This window comes from Theropithecus gelada, chromosome 4 (genome assembly GCF_003255815.1).
Source record: "Theropithecus gelada isolate Dixy chromosome 4, Tgel_1.0, whole genome shotgun sequence".
Lineage (NCBI taxonomy): Eukaryota > Metazoa > Chordata > Mammalia > Primates > Cercopithecidae > Theropithecus > Theropithecus gelada.
The window spans coordinates 135900210-135927442 of NC_037671.1; the positions used below are offsets into that span (position 1 = coordinate 135900210).

General features: G+C 40.3%; 1 protein-coding gene across 3 annotated transcripts in view; it reads right to left on the bottom strand.

The window, feature by feature from the left end:
* Positions 1-3270: 3270 nt before the first annotated feature.
* REV3L (REV3 like, DNA directed polymerase zeta catalytic subunit) overlaps positions 3271-27233 on the bottom strand; it is a 190998-nt gene continuing 167035 nt past the window's right edge. For all 3 annotated transcript variants that reach the window (XM_025381340.1, XM_025381341.1, XM_025381342.1), the window contains 6 exons: positions 21566-21680; positions 19598-19735; positions 17000-17190; positions 15823-16069; positions 13327-13536; positions 3271-4396 (listed from right to left, as the gene is read on the bottom strand). In XM_025381340.1, coding sequence (XP_025237125.1) covers positions 4256-4396; positions 13327-13536; positions 15823-16069; positions 17000-17190; positions 19598-19735; positions 21566-21680 — 1042 coding nt within the window. In that variant the 3' untranslated portion in view covers positions 3271-4255. The remainder of the gene's footprint in view (positions 4397-13326; positions 13537-15822; positions 16070-16999; positions 17191-19597; positions 19736-21565; positions 21681-27233) is intronic.

The window sequence follows — 27233 nt, forward strand, 5'->3', positions numbered from 1 at the left end:
GAGTGAAATGCCATGCACAAATTGATGCTTAGTAAATATTTATTGAATGGCAAATACTTAAAATCTGTGTAACTATTTTTGTATTCATATTAATATTCACAAAGCCGCTCTTGGGTAATCAGAGGGCAGGTGCTATTATTCTGTTTTCAGAGTGTGAATATTTTTAAACTTAGTATCTATGACCAAATGAGTTACTTTTCCAAAGAGTTGCATTGCCATTAGTGATCACGGGGAAGCCCATAGCATGGAAGCTCCTTACTCCATCACTTACCCGAAAACCTTCCTGTCCTTCCCTCCAAGACACCTGTGGTGGCATCAGTAGCAAGATCGGTAAAGACTCATAGGCAGTAAGATGTTTTTTTGATTTAAAAAATGCCTTCATCTGCTTTCCTGGTTACACTCTCTTCTCCCCAGATATACAAAGCAACCTGATCTTATGAATCTGAGAACTCCTCCACAAGGTATTTTGCTTTGTAAATCACTCTTGGAGGTTGGCCAAAGTGCCAAAATGCAGCTATCGGGTAGGGTGAGGAAGATAGAGAAGTAGATGAGGTGCTGTGTATGTTTTGATTTCCTCCTTGGATCCCAAATGTAGCCATAATCTGTGACTATTTGCCTGTACAAAGCTAGTTATTAAGCAGAACTGGGGCATTAATGGTACTGAATTTTATCCACTATTATAAAACTCAAATGGACCAGGCACGGCGGCTCATGCCTGGAATCCCAGGCTTGGCGGCTCATGCCTGGAATCCCAGGCTTTGGGAGGCCAAGACGGGTGGGTCACCTGACGTCAGGAGTTCAAGACCAGCCTGGCCAACATGGAGAAACCCCATCTTTACTAAAAATACAAAAATTAGCTGGGCATGGTGGTGCATGCCTGTAATCCCAGCTACTCAGGAGGCTGAAGCAGGAGAATCGCTTGAGGCAGGAGGCAGAGGTTGCAGTGAGCCGAGATCGTGCCACTGCACTCCAGCCTCGGTGACAGAACGAGACCCTGTCTCAAACAAAACAAAAAAACCTCAAATGGTTAAAGGTAACAATTCACATCACATCATGGGAAAAGGGCACAGCATTATGGGAATAAAAATCAGTAGGGCATGAATGCCAACCATCCTCCCAGAGGTACAGAGCTCACTGATAGAGGGCTGACATATCCAGTCTAAAAGTAGCTACTTGTGCACTGCCACCTCCCCCAGTCCCCACAGCTGATGGCAGAGCCCTAACAATGTCATTTACCGCCAGATTTATTTGTACTTTATAAAATTAAATGTGACTATTTTAAGAAATACTAGTCTACAATAGAGAAGTCAATTTAAAAGCTTATTTGGGCCGGGCGTGGTGGCTCCCGGTAGCCTGTAATCCCAGTACTTTGGGAGCCCGAGGTAGCCAGATTGTTGAGCTCAGGAATTCGAGACCAGCCTGGCCAACAGGGTGAGACCCCCATCTCTACCAGAAATACAAAAATTAGCCAATCATGGTGGTGTATGCCTGTAGTGCCAGCTACTTGGGAGGCTGAAGTGAGAGGATTGCTTGAACTCGGGGAGGTGGAGGTTGCAGTGAGCCAAGATCACCCCACTCCACTCCAGGCTGGGCAACAATGCAAGACCCTATCTCAAGACAAAACAAAACAAGCTTATTTGATAGGCCTTAAGGAATATTCCTGTACTCCAACTGTTACAAAAATAAAAGCAAGAGAGTACATGAAAAGATCGACTACACAGCTACAAGACTTAACTAAGGTAAGATCCGGAAGAGATGTTTAGGTGATCAGCGTGGCACACTTGATGGCAGGTAGGGTGCATCATCTGAGACTGAGGGTATAACCCGCGACAGTCAGTGGGGCTGAACGGAGTCCACAAGCTCTCTGGATGGCCTGCTCCATTGGCAAGATGACCTCACAGGGCCACCTATTCTAAGAATTCATCATATCTTTAACTGCTCTTCACATTTTTATGTTTTTTCCAAATTTATTGGCTTTCTTCAAAGACACTATTTTGTGTCCATATAGAATTGAATATTACATGATTCATCTAGGGAAAAGCTTGAGTAGAAAGTGAGGAAAATGAGAGAAAACAATGTTAAACAACTTTAACAAATATTAATGTTTTGCTTAATTCATTAAACATCAAGGAAATGTTTAATGAAGTTATTTGATGTCTGAGCTTCTGGCTCCTTTTCAGATAAATGAAAACATCCTAAAGAATGAAACTGTTTCTTCAGCAATACTTAATTTTTTTTTCCTGTGATCTGAGAGACAAAATTTTATTAATAGACATCTAAAATGGAGGGAAAATTATGGAACATAGGAAGATCCTTACAAGAAAATTTCTTGGTAAAACAGGTCCAAATTTCACCACCCTCCCAGAGGGTTAGTGAAACAGCAAATGGACCTCACTAAAAGGCAGTTAAGCTACAGACTCTGAGGACAGTTACAAAGGAGGAATTTCCCTGCAGAAAACAGAACCAGAGACAGGCTGAGTGTGAGCTAGTTTTAGGCATTCATGTTGAAGGACCATTTGTTAATATGGCTGTATCCAATTATAATCAGGTTAAAAATGGTTATTCTGTTGAAAATATTGTGTCAAGTCACTATGATGTATGTGGAAGTCCTGACAGTACAGAACCTGTAAGTAACAGAACTTCATCAATCTACCCACGTAAGGGAAAGAAAACCCCAACACTGAGGGCTAGCCCCAGCCTCCCAAACAAAAAATATCCCCAGAAGCGGGAATTTGTTATGTCTTAGCAAGATTTGAGAGAAATTATGTTCAGACACAGGCTATGTATCTCTTTGGTTCCAATATTTACCATGTAATTTTCAGAAAATGAATCCTCCCAACATTTGTAAGTACATATTCTGGCAATGGAGACCTATTTCTGTTAAGTAACTAGGTAATTCTGTCAAAATAAGAACTTTTTTCTATTGAAAAAAATAGGCATATAAAAATTGGCATTTAAGTTTTTAAGAAGTAATGTAGTTTTTGCTTTCCCTCTGGAAAGTCCTGACCCCAAGATTAATTATATCAAAATGAAAATGAACACTGAAGATCTACTAACAAGTACACTTTTAGAACTCTCTAAGAGGATGAGTGCTAAATTTTCCTTTTTTTGCTGCCTTTTTTTTTGTTTTAACCCTGAAGTTTTGGTAAGGAAATTGCAGTATCAAACAGGATATAAAAATGTGTTAAATTTACTTCATTAAAACTCAGAAAAGGCTAGGGTAGGATGTAACCAATGTAGACTTATAAAAAACATGAAGTCACACTGCTATATTTTATATTTTATTCAATTTTAATAGGGTTTCCATTATTAACTTTTAAAACAAAATGATTTCCAGTTTAAAAAACAATGCACTGACCACATAATTCCTTTTTTATTTTACACAGTTATACAAATATTCTAAATACACATTTTGTGTTCAAGATGATGGCAAATAAGATTAACTGTACAGTACATAAGGAAAGAAAATATTTTAAGCATATTTAGAAGCAATAGAAATGTCTATACAAAACAAGCAAATGGAATAAAATTTTTTATTTTTAAAGTATTGCAACAGGCCCACAGGTTTGTAACAAAAATGTCTTTGCACAGTTCCTCACAATGCCCCATTAATAGCTAAAGCAAGACAGCATTTTTTAAAAAATAATGTTTCAAAATGCTACACATGGTACTACTGTTTGCACAGTTTGATCAAAATAACGATCTACTTTGAGTCAAGCAAAACCTAGAGGAAATATACCAAACAACTTGAAAATCATTTGTATAAAAGTCATTGCACATTATTTTACTCAGTTGTTTGAAAAGTAAAAAAGTGTATTTACAAAATATTTTGCAGTCAAAATTATAAAGTGAATGGATATCTCGAAGTAACACGTCTTGATACAGACAGTTCAAGGAAAACACACGAATGGTTTTTCTTTAAGAGGTTTTCAGTGCTCCTTCCACTGGGAAGTAAACATGATCTACTCAAATGGATTTACAAGGTGGTACACGTACTGGAGCAAATCCAACACCTGCATTATAAAACAATGTTTAAAAGGTGACAGAATGAGGAATTTGTACATTGTAAGAAGTGAGCTATTCAGAGATCAACAAGTACATTTTAATTCGGTTAGCATAGAAGTCTTCATAGTCTTCAGATAACAGACAGACAGTGAACATCCTTGACTCGATGAAAGTTAAAAAGCACCATGCACAACAGTTTAGTGGTAAACACTGAAAAAAATAGCACCTGTAATTCTCTGATATTGACAATTTAAAACTGGTCTAATAATTGCCGGAGATATGGTGCCTTGGACAATTCTCTGTTTACTCGGGAGACTTTGAAAAGTACTGGGCAGTTCAGAGAAACACACGGGATGTGTCGATCAAAGCAACCTGTACAGTTCTTGCATATCTGAAAGCATAAGAGAAATACAAAAAATAATAGGAAAATTTTTATGTGCACATGCAAACAACAAATTTCTATAATCCCTACTTTCTAGACTACCATAGATTACTGGCAGACATACATTATAGAAACTTTCATTAAGTTTAATCTCTTAGAAGCCTAGACTACCCTATGTTGAGACATTTCTAAAGGATACTATTTTGAAAACATAAGAGTACAAATTTCCCTAAGGATTCATTTAATTCCTAAGATTAACTTTCATTTACAATGGAATCCTATTAAAATCCACATAAACTACCCAATTATCAAAGAATGTCTCTTAAATGAACTGTAAGCACAATTTTTTCCAAATTACTTAGACTATGTTATCATATGCCAATCATAAAAAAAGTTATTCTTTTTCTTATTCCAGAAGAGAAAAGCCAGTATAAAAAAAAAATCAAATGTGAATTTGAACGTAGTGGTGCAGACCAGTGGTTCTTAACCCTGGCTAACAATGAGCTTAAAAATAAACAAACGCCCCATCCCAGACCCATAATGAGTCAGAATGTCTGGGCATGAAAGGCTAAGAATCTGTACTTCTTAAGGCTTCCCAGATGATTTGAGTGTATAATAAGATCTGATCTTAAGGAAAGTAATAAATCGTAAGGCAATTTTTAAAAAGAGAACCGTTATAATGTTTTACACAATGATCAGATTTTTAAAAATACTTAAAAGTCTCAAGTTGCATATACAGTTAAAAAAATATAAAACATGAAGAACATAAAAAAATTAAAAAGATTTAAGTCTCTAATCCATCTTGAATTAATTTTCGTATAAGCAGTAAGGAAAGGATCCAGTTTCAGCTTTCTACTTATGGCTAGCCAATTTTCTCAGCACCATTTATTAAATAGGGAATCCTTTCCCCATTTCTTGTTTTTCTCAGGTTTGTCAACGATCAGATGGCTGTAGATGTGTGGTATTATTTCTGAGGACTCTGTTCTGTTCCATCGGTCTATATCTCTGTTTTGGTACCAGTACCATGCTGTTTTGGTTACTGTAGCCCTGTAGTATAGTTTGAAGTCAGGTAGCATGATGCCTCCAGCTTTGTTCTTTTGACTAAGGATTGTCTTGGCCATGCGGACTCTTTTTTGGTTCCATATGAACTTTAAAGCAGTTTTTTCCAATTCTGTGAAGAAACTCATTGGTAGCTTGATGGGGATGGCATTGAATCCATAAATTACCTTGGGCAGTATGGCCATTTTCACGATATTGATTCTTCCTATCCATGAGCATGGTATGTTCTTCCATTTGTTTGCATCTTCTTTTATTTCACTGAGCAGTGGTTTGTAGTTCTCCTTGAAGAGGTCCTTTACATCCCTTGTAAGTTGGATTCCTAGGTATTTTATTCTCTTTGAAGCAATTGTGAATGGAAGTTCATTCATGATTTAGCTCTCTGTTACTGGTGTGTAAGAATGCTTGTGATTTTTGCACATTAGTTTTGTATCCTGAGACTTTGCTGAAGTTGCTTATCAGCTTAAGGAGATTTTGGGCTGAGATGATGGGGTTTTCTAAATATACAATCATGTCATCTGCAAACAGGGACAATTTGACTTCTTCTTTTCCTAACTGAATACCCTTGATTTCTTTCTCTTGCCTGATTGCCCTAGCCAGAACTTCCAACACTATGTTGAATAGGAGTGGTGAGTGAGGGCATCCCTGTCTTGTGCCAGTTTTCAAAGGAAATGCTTCCAGTTTTTGCCCATTCAGTATGATATTGGCTGTGGGTTTGTCATAAATAGCTCTTATTATTTTGAGATACATTCCATCAATACCGAATTTATTGAGAGTTTTTAGCATGAAGGGGCTATTGAATTTTGTCAAAGGCCTTTTCTGCATCTATTGAGATAATCATGTGGTTTTTGTCTATGGTTCTGTTTATATGCTGGATTACGTTTATTGATTTGCGTATGTTGAATCAGCCTTGCATCCCAGGGATGAAGCCCACTTGATCATGGTGGATAAGCTTTTTGATGTGCTGCTGGATTTGGTTTGCCAGTATTTTATTGAGGATTTTTGCATCGATGTTTGGGATATTGGTCTAAAATTCTCTTTTTTTGTTGTGTCTCTGCCAGGCTTTGGTATCAGGATGATGTTGGCCTCATAAAATGAGTTAGGGAGGATTCCCTCTTTTTCTATTGATTGGAATAGTTTCAGAAGGAATGGTACTAGCTCCTCCTTGTACCTCTGGTAGAATTCAGCTGTGAATCCATCTGGGTCCTGGACTTTTCTTGGTTGGTAGGCTATTAATTATTGCCTCAATTTCAGAGCCTGCTATCGGTCTATTCAGGGATTCAACTTCTTCCTGGTTTAGTCTTGGGAGAGTGTAAGTGTCCAGGAAATTACCCATTTCTTCTAGATTTTCTAGTTTATTTGTGTAGAGGTGTTTATAGTATTCTCTGATGGTAGTTTGTATTTCTGTGGGGTCGGTGGTGATATCCCCTTTAGAGACTTAAATGTTAGACCTAATACCATAAAAACCCTAGAAAAAAACCTAGGTAATACCATCCAGGACATAGGCATGGGCAAGGACTTCATGTCTAAAACACCAAAAGCAACGGCAACAAAAGCCAAAATTGATAAATGGGATCTAATTAAACTAAAGAGCTTCTGCACAGCAAAAGAAACTACCATCAGAGTGAACAGGCAACCTACAGAATGGGAGAAAATTTTTGCAATCTACTCATCTGACAAAGGGCTAATATCCAGAACCTACAAAGAACTCAAACAAATTTACAAGAAAAAAACAAACAACCCCATCAAAAATGGGCAAAGGATATGAACAGACATTTCTCAAAAGAAGACATTCATACAGCCAACAGACACATGAAAAAATGCTCGTCATCACTGGCCATCAGAGAAATGCAAATCAAAACCACAATGAGATACCATTTCACACCAGTTAGAATGGCAATCATTAAAAAGTCAGGAAACAACAGGTGCTGGAGAGGTTGTGGAGAAATAGGAACACTTTTACACTGTTGGTGGGACTGTAAACTAGTTCAACCATTATGGAAAACAGTATGATGATTCCTCAAGGATCTAGAACTAGAAGTACCATATGACCCAGCCATCCCATTACTGGGTATGTATCCAAAGGATTATAAATCATGCTGCTATAAAGACACATGCACACGTATGTTCACTGCGGCACTATTCACAATAGCAAAGACTTGGAATCAACCCAAATGTCCATCAGTGACAGACTGGATTAAGAAAATGTGGCACATATACACCATGGAATACTACGCAGCCATAAAAAAGGATGAGTTTGTGTCCTTTGTAGGGACATAGATGCAGCTGGAAACCATCATTCTCAGCAAACTATCGCAAGAACAGAAAACCAAACACCGCATGTTCTCACTCATAGGTGGGAACTGAACAATGAGATCACTTGGACTCAGGAAGGGGAACATCACACACCGGCACCTATTATGGGGGGGGGAGGGGGGAGGGATTGCATTGGGAGTTATACTTGATGTGAAACACAAGTTGATGGGTGCTGACAAGTTGATGGGTGCAGCACACCAACATGGTAAAAATATACATATGTAACAAACCTGCACATTATGCACCTGTACCCTAGAACTTAAAGTATAATAAAAAAAAAATTAAAAAGAATACCAGTGAGGACTCCAGAGGTTAAGAAAACGCAGGCCGACTTTCCCCCTGAATAGTGTAGACAAGTGATTTTAAAAAGCAATACCAAATGGCAGCAACTACTCTGGATTGCCTTTTAAGAGAAATCAAATACGCTCTAGTGAATTCTTTGATCTATATTTATCAAAGGGTTTCAGTTTCAGGGATGGCTCACAGGCCAATGAATTTTTGTTCTTTGCCCCAGTTATCTTCCAGTCAACGGAAGGGCACATTTTTTCTAAGGAGACTGGTTACTGTATCCAATATTATGATATTGTCACAAGCAGACTGCTTAAAAACATGTGCTTCAGTATGCTCCATGAAGACCGAGTATGCTGTTCTATGATGAAGCCTTTGCTAATTAGATCTCTGCCAAGAGACTCAAATCTATTCCCAAATATAGAATTTCTGTATTACAGCTCTATGAATTGCAGTTACATTCAGGTGCCAGGACAAACTGATAAATATTTAAGCTCTTTCTGTGCTTGTCTGATAAATAAGCCAGGATGGAATTACTTGATGCACTAAATTTAACTCAGTGTTTAGTTTCAAGATCCTTTACTGGTGGTTTAAACCCTGAGCATTATAGCTTGATTCAGGCTTACATTTAAAACCTTAAATGCCCCAACCTGGACATCTACTTTGTAGATCATAGGGAGGCAGGCACTTAAAAAAATACCTGCTTTAATCTTTATCCTTTTTACTATCCTTTGGCTTTCTTATTTAAACAAAATTCAGTTAAGGCTGGGCACAGTGGCTCATGACTGTAATCCTAGCACTTTGGGAGGCGGAAGCAAGTGGATCACCTGAGGTCAGGAGTTTGAGACCAGCCTGGCCAACACTGTGAAATCGTCTCCACTAAAAATACAAAAATTAGCTGGGCGTGGTGGTGCACGCCTGTAATCCCAGCTACTCAGGAGGCTGAGGCAGGAGAATCTCTTGAACTTGGGAGGCAGAGGTTGCAGTGAGCCAAGATCGCACCACTGCACTCCAGTCTGGGCAACAGAGTGAGACTTTGTCTCAAAAAATTTTTTTCAGTCAGATGCTTACTTCATTTGCTTTCATTCTTTCATGTTTATGATTAAGTGTTTAGGTGATGAATTTTTCTCTGCGATCTGCCATCTAGAATCTGATTTGCAGTGTTTTCATTTTGTTTAACAGAATGTGCAAGTGGAAGGATCACTTTGTTAGTTTGTAATTACCGTTTTTATAGCATTGTATTGTATTACATTCATTTGTAATATTTCTACTTTTTGAAGTGTATTGAGGCTTTTCTTTCCTTTTTTTTTCTTCTTTTTTTTTGAGATGGAGTCTCACTCTGTTGCCCAGGCTGTAGTGCAGTGGCACGATCTCAGATCACTGCAACCTCTGCTTCCCAGGTTCAAGTGATTCTCCTGCCTCAGCCTCCTAAGTAGTAGCTGAGATTGCAGGTGCCTGCCACCATGCCTGGCTAATTTTTAATTTTTATTATTTTAATTTTATTATTTTTGAAATAGAGTCTCACTCTGTTGCCCAGGCTGGGGTGCAGTGGCACAATCTTGGCTCACTGTAACCTCTGCCTCCCTGGCTCAAGTGATTCTCCTACCTCAGCCTCCCAAGTAGCTGGGATTATAGGTGCCTGCCACCATGCCCTGTTAATTTTTGTATTTTTAGTAGAGATGGGGTTTTGCCATGTTGGCCACGCTGGTCTCGAACTCCTGACCTCAAGTGACCCTCCTGCCTCGGCCTCCCAAAGTGCTGGGATTATAGGCGTGAGCCACGATTGCCCTGCCGAGGGTTTCTTTAGACTATGACTTTTTTTTTTTTGAGATGGAGTCTTGCTCTGTCACCCAGGCTGGAGTTCGGTGGTGTGATCTTGGCTGGCTGCAGCCTCCGCCTCCCGGGTTCAAGTGATTTTCCTGCCTCAGCCTCCTGAGTAGTTGGGAGTACAAGGCTCGTGCCACCATGCCTGGCTAATTTTTGTATTTTTTAGTAGAGTTGGGGTTTCTAGTAGAAATTTTGGGGTTTTAGTAGAAATTTCATGGTTTCTCCATGAAATTTCTCCATTTCAAATGCCTCAAACTCTGACCTCAGGTGATCTACCTGCCTTGGCCTCCTAAAGTGTGGGGATTACACAGGCAAGAGCCACCGTGCCTGGCCAGATATGGCCTTTTTTAAAACATTCTAGAAATACTTAAGAAGTATATTTTTTGGTACTGGGTTACAGAGTTTGATATATAATCACAAAGTCTGACTTACAATGTTTAGAATTTCCATAACTTCACATTTCTGACCACTTGATTGGTCTTGGATTGAGAATGATGTAAAATCTCCTGTTTGGATGTGTTTCTAATTCTCACTACATCTCTAGTAATTTCTGCATCATTAAAAATTTCTACAAATTAGTGCATGGGAGACATTCATTTGAACATTCTTGAAAAACACCTCAAATTAAAATAGCTCTTGAAAGATGACAACCATCATTATTTATAAATAGTATTGCTTTTTTAAAATTTTATTTATAGATCCTAGGGTACACATACAGGTTTGTTACATGGGTATACTGTATGATGCTGAGGCTTGAGCTTCTAATGATCCTGTTGCCCATGCGGTAAATGTAGTACCCGACAAGTGGTTTTTCAACTTTTCCTCTCCCCACCCCTCTTTTGGAATCCCTAGTGTTTATCGTTCCCATTTTTATGTCCATGAGTACCCAATGTTTATTATAGGTGAGAACTTATATGTGAGAACATGCGGTATTTGGTTTTCTGTTTCTGAGTTAATTTGCTTAGGATAATGGCCCCAGCTGCATCCATGTTGCTGCAAAGGACATGACTTTTTTTTTTTTTTTTTTTTTTTTGAGACAGAGTTTTGTTCCTGTTGCCCAGGCTGGAATGCAATGCTGCGATCTCAGCTCACTGCAACCTCTGCCTCCCGGGTTCAAGTGATTCTCCTGCCTCAGCCTCCTGAGTAGCTGGGATTACAGACATGTGCCACCATGCCTGGCTAATTTTGTCTTTTTAGTAGAGATGGGGTTTCTCCATATTTGTCAGGCTGGTCTCGAACTCCTGACCTCAAGTGATCCGCCTGCCTTGGCCTCCCAAAGTGCTGGGATTTATAGGCATGAGCCACCACTATGCCTGGCTGATTTTGTTCTTTTTTTTTTTTATGGCTGTGCCATCACTGTCTTTTAAACTGTATTTTTATAAGAAATAAGATGGCTGGGCATGGTGGTTCAAGCCTGTAATCCCAGCCCTTGGGTGGCTGAAGCAGGAGGACTGCTTGAGTCCAAGAGTTTGAGACCAGCCTGGGCAACATCGTGAGACCCCATGTCTAAAAAAAAAAAATTAAAAAATTAGTCAAACATGGTGGGATATGCCTGTAGTCCCAGCTACTTGGGAGGCTGAGCTGGGAGGATCACGTGAGCCCAGGAGGTTGAGGTTGCAGTGAGCTGTGATCATGCCATTGCACTTCAGTCTGGGTGACAAAGTGAGACTCTGCCTCAAAAAATAAAATAAAATAAAAATAAATAAATACAAAGAAAAAAAATTGAACACCTAATGTTGAAGGAGGATGGGCTCTGGGTAAATTGATGGCACCAAGTAGTGATGTGTTTGTCACTGAGTGCAGAAACAACATAAGAAAGTCTAGGCAAGGACCATTTAACAGACTGACCTTAGCAGAGCTCTGGAGGTCCTGCTCTCACCTAGGCCTCATACTAGGATCCAACAAGGGAATTTTCTATGAGAGTTGGCTGCTGCCATCAGGACTGAAGTCTATAAAATAAATAGAAGCTGGGAGCACCCAGTGACTTCAGTGGTTGTACTAACTAGAACCACAAAACTGGTACAAAATGGCTGAAAGTTGGTTGGTAATAACTCCAGTGATATATTCCTTCTTTAATCATGCATTAAGTAGGAACTTGTTCATTCATTCAGTAAATATTTACAGACCAGCCCCATGGACTTGGCTATATGCTAGGCATAACTGACTTGACAGTGAAAGAACAGGAAATGTGTCACTGGTTCATTTGCTATTTAGTGAGAAAGACAGACGAACCCCAAATCACAGTACAGCAGAGAAGATTATGGCAGGAGTCTGCTGCAGGGAAGGCTTCACCCAGTCTAGGGGTTTCAGCTGATTCCTCAGATGAGGAAGGGTGGGGTGGGATGGGTGAAGTGTTCCTGGCAGAAGGAGCAGGGTGTTTAAAGGCCAGGAGGAGGCAGCGAGGAGCATTCACAGACCTAAGAGAAGTTCAGTATGGTATGGGTGGAGGTAGACAGAGTGTGACACAGAGAAGAGCAAGAAATGGTGACAGAGGGATAGCAGGTAGGGACAGAATGGAGATGACTTATCAACCATAATAACGAGTAATGATTTTATTGGGGGGTGTGAGGTGGTCAATTTTTCTTTAGATTTAATTCAACTTACTTCAAGATGTTTGTTGTTTATTTCTGCTAGAATTCCCATACTTTAAAAATTATCCTTGCATTTTATGTCTATATCCCACCTCAGCCACTTACAGCACTATAACATGCAAATCACTTAAACTCTTTGTGTCAGTTTACTCACCTGTAAGGGTGCCTAGAACAGTCTCTGGCACACAGTATGACTCAATCATGTCATTAATCATCTGTCTGGACTCACAGAATTGTAAACCTTCCAAGTTTACTAGCACGCAATTCTCTAAGACAACTAGGTATTTTCCTTTAAAGAATGGTAAGCACTAATAGAGCAACTGAGAGTTTTCCTTCTTTTTAATACTGTAGATTGAGTATCCCTTATTTGAAATGCTTAAGACCAGAAGTGTTTCAGATTTCAAATTTTTTCAGGTTTTGGAATAAGTGCATTCATTATACTTACTGGTTGAGTATCATTAATCTGAAAATCTGAACTCTGAAATGCTCTGATGAGCATTCCCTTTGGGAGTCACGTTGGTGCTCAAAAACTTTCAGATTTTGGAGCATTCTGAATTTTGATTTTTTTCAATTAGGGATGCTCAACCTGTATTATAAAAGAAATTGGAAGGATGGCCATTCTTGTTGTAGCTATTAAGAAACACAACACACTATTCCATCGAAAAAAAAGGTTATAAAACAAATTAAACCATTATTAATAGTTTAATTACATTTTTGAGATTTTTATGAAGTTTATCATTTAGACTCTTCATTTCATTTTTCATACCAGTTTCATATCTTATACTGTAATTCAAGAGTTGACTATATCTTCCTGTAAGATCAGACTGCTTGTGATTCCAGGCCTATGGAACAAAACTGTACCTTTACAAGTTGCTCCTGTTTACGTTCCAACTCCCGGATTTCTTGGTTGAGGATGACTGCAACGTGCTGAGGTTGGCTCCGACATTTACTACAGATGCCATGCTGAGTTAGGTCATCACACACAGGACAGTGTAAGGTAGTAAAATATTGTGAAATAGTGCCTTTCCGCCCTTCAGGTTCACTTCGCGAGGAGTTGGTAGCTTTATGGATCTATAAAAACATCCATTCAGAAGTAAGTCTGAGTCAGCTTCACAGCAGAGCTGCCATTTTCATGCTAATTACAGGTTTACTCAGGCATTATTTCATTCATTCATTCATTCATTCATTCACTCACTCATTCAACAAATGCTGAGTAGCTACTATGTGCCAGGCACTGTTCCAGACACTGGAGCTACAGAAATGAATGAAGTCCTTGCTTTCATGGAACTTACATCTTATTATCAGATACATTTTTTAAAAATTACTATAATTTAAGTTCTAGGGTACATGTGCATAACATGCAGGTTACATAGGTATACATGTGCCATGTTGGTTTGCTGCACCCATCAACTCATCATTTACATTAGGTATTTCTCCTAATGCTATCCCTCCCCTAGTCTCCCACCCCCCGACAGGCCCTGGTGTGTGATGTTCCCCGCCCTGTGTCCAAGTGTTCTCATTGTTCAATTCCCACCTATCAGTGAGAATAGGCGGTGTTTAGTTTTCTGTCCTTGTGATAGTTTGCTGAATGATAGTTTCCAGCTTCAACCATGTCCCTGCAAAGGACATGAACTCATCCTTTTTTACGGCTGCATAGTATTCCATGGTGTATATGTGCCACATTTTCTTAATCCAGTCTATCACTGATGGACATTTGGGTTGATTCCAAGTCTTTGCCAGTGTGAATAGTGCCGCAATAAATCACTTTGTAAGAAAGTTATTAGGTGAGCCTCTTACAAATGTCATTGGGTTAACATTCTTGCTGGTGATGAAATGAACATTAGTAATAAAGAATATGAATTTCCTGCATTAGAGCCAGGATATGTGCTTAGAACACTTACAGTAACATACAGGTGGGCAAGATCATCTAACACAAAGCCTATTTTATAATAAAGTGTTGAATATCTCATGGAATTTATTGAATACTGTACTGAAAATGAAAAACAGAATGGTTGTATGGGTACTTGAACTATGGTTTCTACTGAATGCATATTATTTTTGCACCGTCATAAAGTAGGAAAATCTTAAGTTGAACTATCATAAGTTGGAGAACAACTATAATGCTATTTTACCATTGCAGTAATTCTGGTTTCTTCAGGACTGTGTCTAGATACTAAATCCTACACCTTTCTTAGACATTCATTTCGAAGGAATTTTTGCTGTCCATTTATTTTCCATTAACTCGTTTATTCTACGTTATTTTGTGGCTGTTCACCATTGAAATTGTGGGATTTATTTTAATATTTCTATAATTTGGACAACTTGACAGAAGCTAGGAATGTGTTTGTAGAATACTTAAAAGTTTCTCTTTTAGGAAACCAGAAGAGCGTGGCATCTTTGCCAGTTTAGGACAGAGGATCTGCTTTGCTCTCATAGTGAAATAGGAAAGGTTCCCTTGCTCCCCTCGCAGGGTGTGCGACAGGGGGAATGGCTTGCTTCTTTAGTGCCCTGCTGCTCAAACCTCTAGGGGAGCATACAGACAGGCAGGTTGTGGGGCTCTGGCCCCACGGCAGTGTCTAGGGGTGAATGTTTACAGCTGAAGCCCCAGTGGGTGTGTGTTACAGGGTACTCTTTTAGTTTGCCGTCTATAGGTGGCTTGTGTTAACCAGCTCAATTAGACCCTCTAGCTTGTCTCAAGGATGGAGGGCTTTCTGTATCCCGGGTTCTTGCCTTGGTGTACCAGAAGAATCCAATCACCCGTGGGCTTGGAGACTGAGTGCAATGTTTTATTGAGTGGAAGTAGCTCTCATCGGATGGTGGAATCAGAAGGGAGATGGTTTTCCCCTGGGGTTGGGCTGCTAGGTGACTCTGTCTCTTCTCCGACTGTCCTGGCCAAACTCCACCTCGTTCTGCCAGTCAATGGCCTGCCAGCATGCCAGTGCCTCTTGGTGTGCTGTTCTGCTGGCATGCTCCTCTTGACAACCAGCCGCTTGGGTCTTCCACCGAAGTGTTCCTCATGATGTCCAGCCGCTTGTGTGTCTGCCTACTAGGGTCTTGGGTTTTTACTGGCCCAGGATTGGGGCGTGGCGGGCCAAGGTGGTCTTGGAAAATGCAACATTTGGGCATGAAAGCAGGAGCACCTATCCTCAAGTAGGTCCGTGGGGGTGGAGCCCTAGCCAGGGACCCACCTTTCTCTACCCAGTACTTCCCTTCTCCCTTTCCGTATCATTTAACGGGACCACACTGTTCCCTTCCCAGCACTCCCATATCAATAGCACAAAAAATCTTTAGTTCTACTGAAAATTTGGAGTGAAATCTCTCCATAGTTAGAGTACATGTACTATTTGGTAAGCTTACCCTTGGTAATTCATGATACCAGCTGAAGACATCAATACCAATAAGTGAGAAGATTCTTGCTAAGGGTGGAAGGATTTGCTTGGTAATATAGTAAGTGGCATTCAGTCTCAGAGTTGGGTCCTGCAGGACTTCCACTGGGCGCCTTACAAGCTGGATAAGTGGTACTCCGGGGGTCCCATAAATGATGACGTATGGCACTCGCTCACCAACTTGAGGCTCAGAGCGCCGGTCATAAGTCAGCATTTTCCTATTCAAATTCAAAAAAAAAAACAACACCACACCCAAATACTGTCACGGAAGCCATCTTTCTCGCAAATTAAGTCAGAGTTAAACAACAATAAAACAATGAAAAAGCTACAAAAGACACTTTCAAAACATAATTACTATTTGAGAATAATATACATTTTGCTTAGTTGACACCAAGTATAGATATGCTACAGGAGTTTAAAAATTACTCCATAAATCATTGTTACCTGCAAAATAATGAGTTGGCAGATATCAACTAGCTTAAGATGTACTTTAGGTGGGAGTGGTGGCTCGTGCCTGTAATCCTAGCATTTTGGGAGGCCAAGGATCGCCTGAGCCCAGGAGTTTGAGACCAGCTTGGGCAACACAGTGAGACCCCCATCTCCACAAAAAAATTAGCCATCATAATGGTGCACACCTGTTATCCCAGCTACTTGGGCGGCCAACGTGGAAGGATCGCTTGAGCCTGGGAGGTCAAGGCTGCAATGAGCTGTGATTGCACCACTTCTTTCCAGCCTAGGCGACGGAGTGAGACTCTGCCTCCCGGGGCGGGAAAAAGATGTCTTTTATCCCCTAAGAATGAGAACTACCCATCATAAATCTACCATGAAAGATAAGAGAAAATTTATCCAGTTAAACAATCTGATTCCAATATGATACCATCTAAATGCTTCGGTAGAACAATATTAAGGACTACCTAATCATTTTGATGTGGGAAAAACAAATGAATCAAGCACTGTGTCACAATTTCTTTGCATAAGTTTCTGAAGGAAAGCCCAAAAGAGGATTTCCTCTTCACACCTTACAAAGTATGAGGGAGTATTCACTAACCTTCAGTGAGGCTTCATGTGCGCAGATAAAGAAACAATTGTACTCTAGACCTGTGCAGAATCCCAGGACTATCCTGGCAAGGTACTGAGGGTATCATTACCTTGTAAGTTCAAGGGCTGGCACACAAGCTCCTGGTTTATAAGAAAAACTTCCTCTGTATTCCTTGGCAAAGATAAAGTCTTGTATGCTGGCCTTTCCTTCCAGAAGCTTCATACATTGTCGCTGAACATACTGTTTAATTAGACTTATATCTCTCGTTTCAAATAGCAGCTTTAGAGAACGCTCAAGTATCTTAAAACAAAACAGATATGCAAATAAAGATAAAATATCTCCTAGTATGTTTCACCATTGTTATTATACTTTCAATTATGTAACTACTGGGTAACTTGCTAGCCTACCTAAATAATCTGTTACTTACAATGATGGGATAATAAAAATTATTAAAAATTGAAAGTTATTTGAGACTTTATAGAGCTTGCTATTTCTAAAAATAGAATATCATGTAGTTTGAGGAAAATCATGTAGAATGACATGCAAATTAACATTTGCTATGTGATAAGCAACATAAAACACGCAATTTTTTTTTTAATAGTCAAAGCACTCTAGGTACAAGAAACCAGACACGAGCTCACGTATTGTTTTTTTATTTACCAGTATAGAAAGGGTCCTGATTCGGTCACAGGCAGCACAGAGAAGTTTAAAGATTACCAGGCAGTCAAATCCAAATCAGCCTTTTTGACTTTTTATGGTGTTGATAAATAACTGTGACAGAATTTTCTGTGTTGGAAATTTCTACTAGGAAATAACCAACATGCAGTGGATTTATGTAAGTAGATTAATTTTTTTTTTTTCCCCCCCGAGATGGAGTCTTGCTTTGTCGCTCAGGCTGAAGTGCAATGGCATGATCTCGGCTCACTGCAACCTCTGCCTCTCGGGTTCAAGCAATTCTCCTGCCTCAGTCTCCCGAGTAGCTGGGACTACAGGCGCATGCCACCACGCCCGGCTACTTTTTTGTTTTAGTAGAGATGGGGTTTCACCGTGTTAGCCAGGATGGTCTCGATCTCCTGACCTCGTGATCCGCCCGCCTCGGCCTCCCAAAGTGCTGGGATTATAGGCGTGAGCCACCGTGCCTGGCCAAGTAGATTAAATTTAAGTTAGTTCTAGGTGAAAGCTCTGTGTCTTATTCTGAATACTAGAACCAATGGATATTTATATAATAATCTTGTTAATTTAGCTTGGGTACAAGTCTGCCTACAGAGAAAGAACGTACTGGATTATATCTCTTCCAGAAATAGTGCTGAAAAAAATCCCAAATTCACATATTATATATATGACATAATACATTGATAATATTCAATCCATTATGCTTTTAATGCTCTCACAAAACAGTATATAGAGTGCTATTCCCATTTATACCATTTATTTTTGTTTTGCTATAGAAGGAGTTTAGGCCCAAGTAAAGAAAAAGCCAAAATACCATGGTTATTATGGTTGAGAAATTTGAGTAATTTATAGCTAATTGTTTGGAAATCTTCCTAATTTGCATTTGATAATCCAAATAAGTGAAAGTTCAGTTAATCTGGAATGGATTATGTTACTTATGCAATCTCTCTGTTTCTCTTTTTTTTTATTTTGACGGAGTCTCACTCTGTTGCCCAGGCTGGAGTGCAGTGTTGTGATCTTGGCTCTCTGCAGCCTCTGCCTCCCAAGTTCAAGTAATTCTCACGCCTCGGCCTCCCGAGTAGCTGGGATTACAGGCATGCGCCACCACACCTGGGTAATTTTTGTATTTTTAGTACAGATGGGGTTTCACTATGTTTGCCAGGCTGGTCTCGAACTCCTGACCTCAAGTGATCTGCCTGCCTTGGCCTCCCAAAGTGCTGGGATTACAGGTGTGGGCCACCACACTGGGTCTGTTTCTCTTGTTTATCCTGTTCTGCTTTTGGGAGTTGTTACAATATGACATATATGATCTCCAGGCAATAGGCAGGAAACTCTCATGTATTGCTTGTTAGTAATTTTGATAAAACATAAGGTATGGGGGGAAGTCAGAAACTTAAGGACTAAAATCAAATAAATTATTAGAAATAAAATTCTATCTACTCATGAGGCTGAGGCAGAAAGATTGCTTGAACCCAGGAGGTCAAGGCTGCAGGGAGCCAGGATTGGACTACTGCACTCCAGCCTAGGTGACAAAGTGAGACCCTGTCTCAAACAAACAAAAACAAAACAAAACACTACAAATAAAATTCTCAAAATTAATGTAGTTTCTTCTATAGTTATATATAATTATACAGGCTATATTTTCTTTTTTTTTTTTTTTTTTTTTTTTTTTTTTGAGACGGAGTCTTGCTCTGTCACCCAGGCTGGAGTGCAGTGGCCGGATCTCAGCTCACTGCAAGCTCCTCCTCTTGGGTTCACGCCATTCTCCTGCCTCAGCCTCCCGAGTAGCTGGGACTACAGGCACCCGCCACTTCGCCCGGCTAGTTTTTTTTTTTGTATTTTTTAGTAGAGACGGGGTTTCACCGTATTAGCCAGGATGGTCTCGATCTCCTGACCTCATGATCCGCCCGTCTCGGCCTCCCAAAGTGCTGGGATTACAGGCTTGAGCCACCGCGCCCGGCCTACAGGCTATATTTTCACCAGATACTTCAGCCACTTTTTTCTCACAGATGATGACAAGATAGATAAACCTTACCTTAGAAACAGCAGGGCAGGAATCTCTTCTGACTGTTTCTATTCCTTTTGCATCAAATACCGGGTCCTTCTGATCCAGTGTTTCATACATGTAACCCACATACCTCTTTTTTGTTTGTAAAACACAGGGCAAATATACCTGTGGTAAAATTAATAAAATGCCTCTTAACCATTTTTCTCCCACCAAGAATATTTTATTTTTATGTCTCTGTGCTTTCTTTAATCAAATATCCATTATTAAGAAAATTCTAAATATGACTTAGGGCCCAACAAATTCATGATATAAGACGTGGGAGCAAAATGAATTGTCTTTAAGTTGTTACCACTTGCTCACTCCTTTTCTTGCACTACCAATTTTGTTCTTTTGCACTACCATTTTGTTTATTTACTAAACAAAGTATAAACACTTCACCTTGGTATTCAAGACAGTCTATAGTCTGGTCTCAACTTTATTTTTCCAGATCTATCTCCTGCTACCCTGTATTTCCATACTGTGCTTTTCCAATTCCATACATGCCATTTTCTTCTGTTCAGAATGATTGCAGCCCCACGTCTGCCTACTGAAATTCTAAGCATTTTTCAAGACATAACCATTTTTCAAGTCACATTTCATCGTTACTTCCTATATGGAGTCTCTCTATCCAGCCCAGGAGGACACAATTCCTCCTTTCCTTTGTGCTCTCACAGTGTTTAAGCAGACTATTCTCATCTTGCTTTCTGTTATGTTTGTAACAAAAGAGAATGCTTATATAAATTAACCTTTCCTTTTAGATTTCTGGCTCTTAGAGGGCAGGACTGTGTCTTACGTTTCTTTGTATTTCACACAGTTCCTAGGCTAAGTATCTTTTATACAGAAAGAAATAAATACATATTTGATATCTAAAGGTAAGTGAAAAAGAGTTGAAAGTCCTTGTGGTAAACTTTGTTTTGCAAAGAAAGAATGTATCTTCCATCCTATGTGGTCTTGTTCCATTGTGACTTCGACATTCTTCCTATTAATAGTGGGGTCTATGTTCACTCCCTTTAAATCTAGGGAGGTGTGTGACACTGTGACTTTGAGCCTGGGTCATAAAAAACAAAGCAGCTTTTGTCTGTTTCTCTTTGGGATGTTCACACCTAGAACCCAACCCTCATGTTGTGAGGGAAAACCAGCAGCCCCGGTGAAAGGCCACTGGTAGGTGTTCTGGCTGATGTCCCAACTAGCAGCCAGCATCAATCACCAGACACGATTGGTAAGCAAGCTTCAGATGGTTTCAGCCTTTTGCTGTTGGTTGGGTTACCCCTAACCCCTAACAGTCTTCTCAGCTGAGGAACTAGATATTGTGCAGCAGGGAAAAGCCATTCCAGTCGCACCCTGTCTGAATTCCTGAGCCATAAAATCTGTGAGCAGAATGAAATGTTTGCTGTTTTACACCATTAAGTTTGGGGTGATCTGTCACACAATAATAGTTACTGGAATAAAGTTTTCATTTCCTTACATATATACATTACTAAACAAATTATGGGAAAATTATACAAAAGAGAAAATACTTAAAATGTAATTTTTTTTTTTTTTTTTTTTTTGAGACAGGGTCTTACTTTGTTCCCCAGGCTGGAGTGTCCTGGTCAATCACAGTTCACTGTAACCTTGAACACCTGGGCTCAAGTGATCCTCCCACTTCAGCCTCTGGAATAGCTGGGACTACAGGCGTGTGCCACTATGCCTGGTTAACTTTTTAAGTTTTGTAGAGATGGGGTCTGGCTATGTTGTCCAGGCTGGTGTCAAACTCCTGGTCTCAAGCAACCCTCCTGCTTTGGCCTCCCAAGGCCACAGCAGGATTACAGACATGAGCGACTGCATCTGGCCCAAATTTAACACTTTAATAGACCTATATACTGTCAGTGATTCTGAAAATGTACTGAACAAATCAGAGGTCTCTAGAAGACATGTGAGTTTTATATGTGATTACTAATATTACATTCCTCTTACCTTTTCAAACTTCAATTTCACTGGTTTAGGATTGGTAGCAGTTACAGCTTCGGCAATTTCCTGACCAATCTTAAAAGACTGCTCTTTAGTGGCTCCTTTCAGTAGCACAAACATACTAAGGGGATTAAAAATAAGGTAATGAGGAAGTCATTACAACAAAAATTTTATCAAGAGTAACTCTCCTGGCTATGACTCTGTCTAATGCCAAAGAAAACTCCCTTTCTCCTATTTACTCTTTCTTAAGATGCTTCCTACGTAAGCTTTCCTGTTTTATTACTTTCCATGTGTACTCATGATATATCTTGTTACAAATCTTTTAAGACATCCAATATTTCTAACTTAGCTACACACAGAGCAGCTCAGATATCCCAGGAGTCAAGAAAGTCCTGGATCATCCCTGGACATTTAAGGCTTTGTGTGGTACACAAGGGGTCACCAACCCCGAGGCGGCAAACTGATACCAGTCAGTCTGTGATCAGTGGCACATCAGACAGATCAGTGGCAGCATCAGATTCTCATAGGAGCATGAACCCTATTGTAAGAACTGCGCACAAGTGAAGGATCTAGGTTGTGTGCACCTTATGAGAATCTAATGCCTGATGATCTGAGGTGGAATAGTTTCATCCCCAAACCACCCAGTCTGCGGAAAAATTGTCTTCCATGAAACCAATCCCTGGTGCTAAAAAGGTTGGGGACCACTGTGGTCCAGGCACAGGGGCTCACGCCTGTAATCCCAACACTTTGGGAGGCCAAGGCAGTGGATCATCTGAGGTCAGGAGTTTGAGACCAACCTGACCAACATGGTGAAACTCCATCTCTACTAAAATATAAAAATTAGCCAGGCATGGTGGCATGTGCCTATAATCCCAGGAATTTGGGAGGCTGAGGCAGGAGAATCGCTTGAGTCTGGGAGGCAGAGGTTGCAGTGAACTGAGATTACACTACTGCACTGCAGCCTGGGACTCCATCTCAAAAAAAAAGGTTGGGGACCACTGTGGTACACAGTTAAGTACATCACAAAATAAGACACTGTGTGATTGTAAGAAAATAGAAGATGTACTTGTGATATAGGAGAAGTTTCCTTAAGGCCAGAACCACTCAACTTAAAAAAGACAGACATTGGGCGGGGCGCGGTGGCTCACGCCTGTTATCCCAGCACTTTGGGAGGCCGAGGCGGGCAGATCACGAGGTCAGGAGATCGAGACCATCCTGGCTAACACAGTGAAAACCCGTCTCTACAAAAAAAAAAAAAAAGAAAAAAAAAAAAAATTAGCCAGGCATGGGGGCAGGTGCCTGTAGTCCCAGCTACTCCAGAGGCTGAGGCAGGAGAATGGCATGAACCTGGGAGGCGGAGCTTGTAGTGAGCCGAGATTGCACCACTGCACTCTAGCCTGGGCGACAGAGCAAGACTCAGTCTCAAAAAAAAAAAAAAAAAAAAAAAAAGAAAAAAGAAAAAAAAAAAAAAGACAGACATTGGCCGGGCGCCGTGGCTCACACCTATAATCCCAGCACTTTGGGAGGCTGAGGCAGGTGGATCACCTGAGGTCAGGATTTTGAGACCAGCCTGGCCAACATGGCGAAATCCCATCTCTACTAAAAAAAATACAAAAGTTAGCCGACGTGGTGGTGTGCTCCTGTAGTCCCAGTTACTTGGGAGGCTGAGGTGGGAGAATTGCTTGAACCTGGGAGGTGGAGGCTTCAGTGAGCCGAGATTGCACCATTGCACTCCAGTCTGGGTGACAGAGTGAGACTCTGTCTCAAAAAACACAACAAAACAAAAAAAACAACAAAAAAACAAAAGACATATATTCTGTAATGTATGTTAACTGAAAAACCGTTAAAAAAACATAAAAAGACACAAGGAAGAAAATCAACATCTGTAATCATGTCGTACAGAAAAAAGACATTACAAACACGTGTATATCTGTAAATCTTTTCATTTGCTATAATGGATCATATTATTTGGTAATGAGTAATATTGAATTATATGAATAAGAAATACCAATACAAAATATACTCAAAATACCAATACTAAATATACTCAAAAATAACTGACAAAATGCATCTATTTTTCTATTTCAGTGTATACTACAACCTGACCACCAACAGAAGTAATGGTTAATAAATATTTAAGTAAGATAGACTATAAAGTTCATCTTCACTTATATTTCTAGTGAAAAGACATTAAATAGTGGAAATGGATGATATCTTGAAACATGACTTTAAGATTCTTGTTTCTAGCCATATAAACCAATCTCATATTTCTGAAGTGTTTTTATACTGGATTTTTAAGTCCCATTTTGGATGGTTTCTTTGGAAAAAGTTCCTGCTAATATTGGAGACAGTACTTGCCTGAGAGCCTATATGAAAAATTAAAAGAAAGGAAAAAAGTTTACTCAACTCTACTAAGTCTTTAAAATAAATATTGTCTCAATCTGAATTAATTTTAACATTCACTAAGGTAGAACAAAAATGCCTTAGTTAATTAGACCTTCAATCTAGGCTATACTTTGAACCATCTGAAGGTTTTTGTAGTTTCTTTATAGGCCATCTGATACTCATTTATACCAATACTATCTGATTTTAATTTTTTTTTTTTAAGAGGCAGGGTCTCATTCTATTACTGAGGCTGAAGTGCAGTGGCATAATCATTGGTTACTGCAGCCTCGACCTCCCTGTACTCCTTTGCAATCATTTTTCAGTCTATTCCTGGCCCCAGGTTCAATACATAAGACTTGCTTTCTGTTACGATAGGTTTTTTCCAAGAATTTTATATAAATGGGCTGGGTGTAGTAGCTTTTGCCTGTAATCCCAGCAACTCCGGAGGCTGAAGTGGAAGGACTGCTTGAGGCCAGAAGTTTGAGATGGGCCTGGGCAATAGTGAGACCCTGTAAGTAAATAAACAAAAATTTTTTTTATATTTATATACTCTTTTATATCTGTCTTCTTTCACTCAGCATATTTTGAAATTCATCCATGGTGTCAAAATAACAGCAACTGGTTTGTTTCCATTGTTGAGTAGTATTCCACTGTATGGATATACCACAATTTGCTTATCCAATCACTCACTGATAGACATTTAGATATTTTGCAGTTTTGGACTATTACAAACAAAGTTCCAATGAAGAACTGTACACAAGTTTTTATGTGGACATAGGTTTTCCTTTTCCTTTTTCGTTTTCGAGACAGAGTCTCGCTCTGTCACCCAGACTGGAGTGCAGTGGTGCGATCTCGGCTCACTGAAAGCTCCACCTCCCAGGTTCACGCCATTCTCCTGCCTCAGCCTCCCGAGTAGCTGGGACTACAGGGGCCCACCACCACGCCACGAGGTCAGGAGATCTACTAATTTTTTGTATTTTTAGTAGAAACAGGGTTTCACTGTGTTAGCCAGGATGGTCTCGATCTCCTGACCTCATGATCCACCTGTCTTGGCCTCTCAAAGTGCTGGGATTACAGGTGTGAGCCATCACGCCCGGCCAGATTTTCTTTTTTCTAAGATAAGCATAAAGGAGTAGAATTGCTGGGTCATATGCTAAGGGTATGTTGAACTTCACGTGCAACTGTCAAACTGTTTTTATGTAAGATTATTATTCTTAAAATGTTCAGATGCAATGATGAGTGCAACATTTTTTTTTTTCTCTTGTTGCCTAGGCTGGAGTGCAATAGTGCGATCTCAACTCACCGCAACCTCCACCTCCCAAGTTCAAGCGATTCTCCTGCCTCAACTCCCCGAGTAGGTGGGATTACAGGCATGCGCCACCACACCCGGCTAACTTTGTATTTTTAGTAGAGACAGGGTTTCTCCTTGTTGGTCAGGCTGGTCTCGAACTCCCGACCTCTGGTTATCTGCCCAAAGTGCTGGGATTACAGGCATGAGCCACTGTGCCTGGCCATATGCAACATTTAAAATCAGTGGACATACACATATTTCTATACAGTTTTATAATAGGCAAAATTAAGCTATGGTAATAAAAATCAGGTAAGTGGTTGTCTAGGGCATGGAGTGAGGGTGAGGGATACACTGTAAAGGGAGAATGAGAAAACTTTTTACGGTGATAAAAAGTGTTCTATATCTTGACTGGCATGGTAGCTGGTAACCTGGGCCTATACATTTTTATATTTTATTACATATTATACATGTCAAAAATTGTAATTCCGTAAAAATGATAAAGGTATATATACTTCACATCTTAAAAGTTATTATTGGCCAGGTGCGGTGGCTCATGCCTGTAATCCCAGCACTTTGGGAGGCCGAGGTGGGTGGATCACGAGGTCAGGAGTTCAAGATCAGTCTGGCCAACATGGTGAAACCCCATCTCTACTAAAAATACAAAAATTAGCTGGGTATGGTGGCGCATGCCTGTAGTCCCAGTTATTCGGGAGGATGAGGCAAGAGAATTACTTGAACCCGGGAGGTGTAGGTTGCAGTGAGCCGAGATTGTGCCACTGTGCTCCAGCTTCGGCAACAGAGACTTAAAAAAAAAAAGTTATTACTATAGGGTCTATATTTGAGACTTTACCCAGTAATGTGAGTTTGTTTGAATCCATCTAAGCTGTTTTGGCCAGTTTGATTTGGAGCTAAGCTTCAAGAAGGCTGGACAGAATGAACAGAAGTTTTTTGTCATGTGACAGAATGGAAGTGACTAGCCTACAATAAGAAACACTGTTTTAAAATGAGTTTCTACTCCTGTAATCCCAGCACTTTGGGAGGCTGAGGCGGGCGGATCACGAGGTCAGGAGATTGAGACCATCCTGGCTAACACGGTGAAACCCCATCTCTACTAAATACACAAAAAATTAGCTGGACATGGTGGCAGCCGCCTGTAGTCCCAGCTACTTGGGAGGCTGAGGTAGGAGAACAGCATGAACCCCGGAGGTGGAGCTTGCAGTGAGCCAAGATCACGCTAGTGCACTCCAGCCTGGGGGCAGAGCGAGACTCCGTCTCAAAAAAATGGAGAGAGCAATCACTCCTCCGGTGATAATTTGTCTCGGCCTCCCAAAGTGCAGGGATTACAGGTGTGAGCCGCCGCCCTGGCCTTTTTCTACTAGGTTGCCAGGGGCTGGGAAAGGTACTGTGTATGTGTGGGGATGTGCAGATGGTTAATGGGTACAAAAATATAGTTAGAATAAGACCTAGTATTTGATAGCACAACAGAGCGATTACAGTCAACAATAATTTATTGTACATTTAAGAATAACTAAAAGTATAATTGGAATGTCATCATAATTGGAAGGTCATTTGCCTTCATCTATCAGATTTCCTTCATTTTGATGAAGAGGCAACTAAGCCTCAGAGAGGCAAAACGACTTATTAATGGCTATGCCATCATCTAGGAGTATAATTAGAAAGAGAATCCAGGTCTCCTCACTCTCAGTTGGGAACTTTTTTTTTTTTCTGAGATGGAGTTTCGCTCTGTTGCCCAGGCTGGAGTGCAGTGGCGCGATTTTGGCTCACTGCAACCTCCACTTCCCAAGTTCAAACGATTCTCCTGCCTCAGCCTCCTGAGTAGCTAGGATTATAGGAATGTGCCACCACACTCAGCTAATTTTTTAAATTTTTAGTAGAGAGGGGGTTTCATCACGTTGGCCAGGCTGATCTTGAACTCCTGACCTCCGGTGATCCACCTGTCTCGGCCTCCCAAAGTGCGGGGATTACAGGTGTGAGCCA